Below are 5,769 nucleotides of genomic sequence, written 5' to 3'. Positions count from 1 at the left end.
ATTTATTAAATTATCATTTAATTATATACTTAGATAATCTAACTCAATAAATATTATCATTTTGCTTTTGCTTCTTGATTTTAGAATTCTCCTCTTATAAAAATTTCAATTTATTTTCTATAGTAACTATTTTTGTAACAAATTAGGAGTTAATTATATTTTTCCTTGTATTCAAAATGAACATTTTTTCTAAAAAAAAGGCCCATGGGTTGGCCCTGGCCCACAGGGCTTTTGAAGATATTTTGGCCCCGTGGGCTTTTCCTATGAGAGGCTTTTTGGCCCTGTGGACTTTTTTGGCCCCAACCCACGTGGGTTAGGGCCAAACCATGTAAGGAGGGCCAAATTGACAGGTATACTCATACTGCATCCCGTAACTTCTTTACACGGGTAGGGTGGATTGACCCGCTAACCCGACCAGATGAAGTATGGGTATAGGGTTTAAGCATAGACGCTGCTTTCTTTTTCTGTTCCTCACCAAACAGAGCCGTTACTGGCGAAAGACCTAAACCCTCTGCCACTGTTCTCTGTCCCTCTATTACCGCGCCTTGATCGAAAAATGGACAAGAAAATAATTTCAGACTTGGATAATTTTCCTGAAGAAGATAAGCAAAGAATGTCCACCATTGTAGACCAGCTCCAATTCCGAGACAGGTAAGTGATCAATTATTTTGATTTATTTATTCATTATTTTAAACTCCGTTGTTTAGTTGTAATGAGATGTTCATATGTGTGATGTAGTTCCCCTAGTTTAAATAATAAATCAGTGGTTCAAAATTGAATGCATGTATGTGTGCTTTAAATGAATCACAATTTTGCATGTATGTGTGCTTTGAATTGATCGGTTTTTGACTTTTTATTATTGTTCAAATGAGTGAAGATTGATGCTTTAAATATTGTGTAAGGTTTCTAAACTATTAATTATGTTGTGTTTCTGGTATTTGGCATTGTATTCTTAACTTGTGTGTAGTGGATCTACTATCTATTGAATTTCATAGTGAAAATTATGTATTAATGGGAATCATAAATTAGTCAGAGTGGAAATTGTCACTTTGATTCCTCAGGACTTGCACAAATGTTCTGTTGCATAAATTATTGACACTACTTACAAGATGTGAATGTGGGAGTTTTATTCTGCCTTTTTGCATACGGTAGATTTTGTTGTTGATTTGTTCTCTGCTCCAACAAAACTGCAGTCTAAGGATGTACAATTCAGTAGTGGAGAGATGCTTCAATGAATGTGTCAATGCATTTTATCGGAAATCCCTGACCAAGCAAGAGGAAACTTGTGTTCTCAGATGTGCTCAAAAGTTCTTGAGGCTTTCAACGCAAGTTGGTTTGAGATTTTCAGATCTCACCCAAGAAGCATCTACAACAGATAAAGGTGTTTTTGAGTAAACCTCTGGACTATACGTTTTGTATCACCTAGGAATCATTTTTTCTATATTTGTGTTCTATTTCCTCTGTTACTAACCGGGAATATTTGTGATTTGTGAAATTACTTGGATAGAATAAAGGAAATGGAATTGTTATAGTTATGGTTTTGACACCTTGCTTTGAAGCAGTGTACATTGTTATTTTAGCATTTTTAGTTAAATATGACACCTTTTCTTTCCAATTTTCTATTCCTATGATTTTTATAATATATTTTATATAAAAATATATATCAAGGCTTCAATATTTCTTGGAGCCGTTCTTTAGCTTAATAATCAGGCCGTTTCTCTCTTCAAACAAGATCACCCATTGTTTCTTCTCGTATTTGGCCTTTAAAGCCTTTGTAATTCACCTTCCAACATTGGAGATGAAACTGCAATTTACTAAATTTCTTGTTATCTTCTCCTTCCTCAGTGCATATCATTGCAGGTGCAGAAAGTAAAATTGATTCTTGAGGGCATGCAATTTGAGTTAATTCTCAGCAGAGAGCTGTTACTGTGAGTTGCTAATTTGTATTGACTTATACAGAGTCAATTTCGGCGTATACTATTAATGAAAAAGAATATTGAATGAAAAAGGTAATATTAGTTCTTTAAGACGCAAAAGAAACTGCGACGTGAGAGGATAGGATCAAAATACATCACATATGTGGTAGCTATTAATGGTGGAAAATAAATGGATGCCTTCATATTGACAGACATGATTTCTGCAATTGTATTAGTTCTGTTACATTATGAATTGTGTTCAGATAAGGCATGTCAGAATATTGAATTGTGTTCTCGTTTGGTAACTGATGCATAGTGTGCTAGAAGGCAAGTGTTTTTCTAGCTAATGCATAATTTTCATGTTAATAATGAGAATATTCAATTGCTAGATGTGTCGCTATTAACATTTAGCAAGCTAACTATTCAAATAGAAGAAAACCAGTATTGAGCAATTGCTTGGGAGGATTAATTCATCTCTGGTAAAGTGTAGAAGTTGTGAAGGTTTAACTTAACCTTGTGTTTTGACGGGGAAATTCACAATTTTTAAGCCATTCAAATACATTGCATTTGAATTGATGTTATTTCAAATTGTTTTATTTTTTAAAATATTTTGTAAGGCAATATTACATGCATTCACCCAAGACACTTAAACTACTATAAATTCATATAATTATTATTTATAGTTATTTCTTATTTTCTTGGGTCCTAATACCTTTAATTCCAAAAAGAATTGTTCTCGAGAATTGGCTTACCTCGAGAATAGATGGGGTGCTACTCCTTCATATTCTTTTCTAACTTCCAAGTTCTATGAAGTTGTTTGATTTGAACATCCAACACTCAGCATTGGTTCAACCTCCATGGTTAAATCTTTTCTAACTTGGATATCATCTACTTTTAACACATGATCACGACTCAAAACATATTTCCTTAACTATGATGCATGGAACACATTGTGCAAATTTTAATGCTATCTTGTAAGTTACTGGTCCAATCTTTCTAATTATCTCATAAGCTCCAAGAACTTTAAGCTTTGTTTACTTGAATGAATTTGGAGGAGAGTGGTTGAATGGATTTGAGAGGATTTAAAGATAAACTTTTTTGTTGTTTATTTGAGTCGATTTGGAAGTAAGTGAGAGTCGATTTGGAAGTAAGTGAGAGTAGATTTGGAAGTAAAGTTTGTGAGAATTAGTGTAGGATTTGATTGATGTGACAGATTAAAAAAAATTACTTCCAAATTTACTCTCACTTACCTCCAAATCCACTTAAATAAACCACAAAAAATTTACATTCAAATCCTCTCAAATTCATTCGGTCACTCTCCCCCAAATTTATTCAAGTGAACAAAGTGTTAGTGACAACTTCCTTGTCTAATTTCCCTTTTAATTCATGTTGTTCGCATAAATCGTAGGAATACACGATATCCTTCCTTGAACTGCAATAATCTCCTCTTTTATGTTCATAACACTTTTGTCTACTCTAAGTTGCTTGTAGTCGTTCCTCAATTACTTTTACTTTTTCTACTGTCTTTCGTAACAACTCAGGACCCACAATAACTACTTCACCATCTTGGTACCAACATAAAGGTGTTCTTAAATCTTCTCCCATATGAGGCTTCTTATGGTGTCATCCTAATACTAGAATGATAGCTATTATTCTATGTGAATTCCATCAACGACAAGATTTCACTCCAACTTTCAAGATGATCAAGCACGCATGTCATCAATAAATTGTCGAAAGACTGGATAGTCTTCAAACTGTCCATCTGTTTGCAGATGATAAGCTTAACTCATATGTAACAACTGTCAAAATCGGAATGTGAATCTTAGATCTCGATTAGAAATAATATTTGTAGGCACTGCATGTAATCTTAATATTTCTCGAATATATAATTCCATGAGCTTCTCAAAAGATATCTTATGATTGATTGGCAGGGAGTGAGTACTCTGGGTTAACTTGTCCACTATTACCCAAATGGAATCATGCCTTCTCCACAATATTGCTAAATGAGTTACAAAGTCCATGAAGATATTATCTCACTTCCATTGTGGAATATTCAACTACTATAACATTCCTCCCAACCTTTTATGCTTTACTTTACCTTTTTGGCACACCAAAAAAGACATCAAAAACTTTGTCATATCTCTCTTCATTCCACTCCACCAAAAAGATTCCTTCAGATCCTTGTACATCTTAGTCAACTCTTGTGTCCTTTTAGAATCATCTTTCTAATTTATGACTTTGCTAATATACATACCTTGCTTTTGAAACATAAGATACAATATGCTCCTATAACAAAGTCCTTTTTCTAATTTGTTGTACCTAGTGACTCTTTCCCGTCTCGACATCCTTTCTATTTACACACAAAAGATAAGCAAAAATATTTACACAAACAACAAAATCACAACACGAGACTAGCTCGAATATCATAATGTAACACCTCGAATTTTGAGATGTCACAATGCAAATGTTTTTTCAAAACATTTCCATAAACCATTCATTTAAGATAATCAAACTTTATTCGATTATAATGCGGAAGCAAAATCATAACTTTAAACATTGTTTGTTCAATAAAAATATCAAATTATTTCTTTTACATAAAAATATTGAGTCTGAAAAATGTTTAAATAATGAAAAGCAAATAATCAAACCTGAAATTAAAGATCTCAACTCTCGTCACCTACTTCGATCTGATTTTATCTGTAACGACATCTACTCCTGTACAAGTATGATCATTGTAAGTGAAAACCATAACCCTAAACATGTAAGGGTGAGAAATAAAAAATATCATAACATACAACGTAACATAATCATATTAAACGCATAAGTAAGATAACCATAAAAACATATTTCATCACAGCATTAACATCACAGTCAAATTCTTCATGAACCAATATAGTTTCCTTGTATTGTGTCATCATAAACTGTTCTCACTAACAAGACAATTTGAGTCATCTTCTATCGCAACTTTCGACCCTTCTCCCTGATTTCTCAAAGACTAACAAGTAAAAACACCAACGCTATGCGCACCGATGCACTATACTCAGCACGAGCCAAAGCCATTGGACTAGACTTTCAACCCTCTCAAGTCCTCACGCAGGAGGAAGGGTCACACTCAAATCTCTGGCTTTGCTCGAGACCCAACAATACAAGAAAATAACATAGTTTTGTATTCGTATCACATATCAATACATATTCTCAATAACATGTATTTACCAAAACAATTCACCAATTTATAATTCCATTGCTATTGGCTTTTATTTAATTAAGTTAAAACAGGAAACCAATATGGTTAAAATGACGTTAAATAGCATTACTAAAGCACATACGATACAAACACACTGAATAAAGACCACGAACCCAACATCCACTTTTATTCCTATACCAACACGTGGGAAATAACAAACCTAGAAAAATACCATTATAATGGTCACTCGCGAAACATTAGGAGTTTACATTTCAAAAGTATGCTTTTAACCCTCCAATCAGTCATGGCCCCCACCAAGGTGATGTCTTCATAAAGCACAAAGAAGTTTCCTTGCTTGAAGCACCAACATCATCACCCACCTGAAAATTAACAAAAATTAGCATAGTATACAACCATTAATTTCAACATCAAAGATCACTAAATATAGTATAACGTACAAAACTCAAACAACAAAGCACATACCACACCCGTCTCCATAACACATCTGATGAAGTTGTCACCTACATTTATATTCAACCAATGCAATATTCTTGGGAATTTCTCTACAGGACCTTGGGCAAGAATGAAAGGATCACAAAACCAAACCTCAAATACATGAAAAACACAAAATTTAGTCACAATCCAAGCCACAACATCAAAATATTTACA

The 5,769-nt window shown here is 33.6% G+C and overlaps 1 protein-coding gene across 1 annotated transcript; it reads left to right on the top strand.

Annotated features, from left to right (window-relative positions):
- Positions 1-361: 361 nt before the first annotated feature.
- LOC108347211 (mitochondrial import inner membrane translocase subunit Tim9) lies at positions 362-2,160 on the top strand. The gene is made up of 3 exons (XM_017586374.2): positions 362-651; positions 1,194-1,381; positions 1,846-2,160. The coding sequence occupies exons 1-3, from the start codon at positions 557-559 to the stop codon at positions 1,884-1,886; spliced, it is 324 nt and encodes a 107-aa protein (XP_017441863.1). The 5' UTR covers positions 362-556; the 3' UTR covers positions 1,887-2,160.
- The last annotated feature ends 3,609 nt before the right edge of the window (positions 2,161-5,769 follow it).

Source organism: Vigna angularis, chromosome 9 (assembly GCF_016808095.1).
Source record: "Vigna angularis cultivar LongXiaoDou No.4 chromosome 9, ASM1680809v1, whole genome shotgun sequence".
Lineage (NCBI taxonomy): Eukaryota > Viridiplantae > Streptophyta > Magnoliopsida > Fabales > Fabaceae > Vigna > Vigna angularis.
The sequence above is the reverse complement of the archived record's forward strand: the minus strand, read 5'-3'. Positions and strand labels throughout refer to the sequence as shown.

Excerpts from the sequence above, each read along its gene's own strand:
- LOC108347211 (XM_017586374.2), top strand. The coding sequence starts at position 557 with ATGGACAAGAAAATAATTTCAGACTTGGATAATTTTCCTGAAGAAGAT. Across the intron at positions 652-1,193 it reads CAGCTCCAATTCCGAGACAG|TCTAAGGATGTACAATTCAG; the intron begins GTAAGTGATCAA and ends ACAAAACTGCAG. Across the intron at positions 1,382-1,845 it reads AGCATCTACAACAGATAAAG|TGCATATCATTGCAGGTGCA; the intron begins GTGTTTTTGAGT and ends CTCCTTCCTCAG.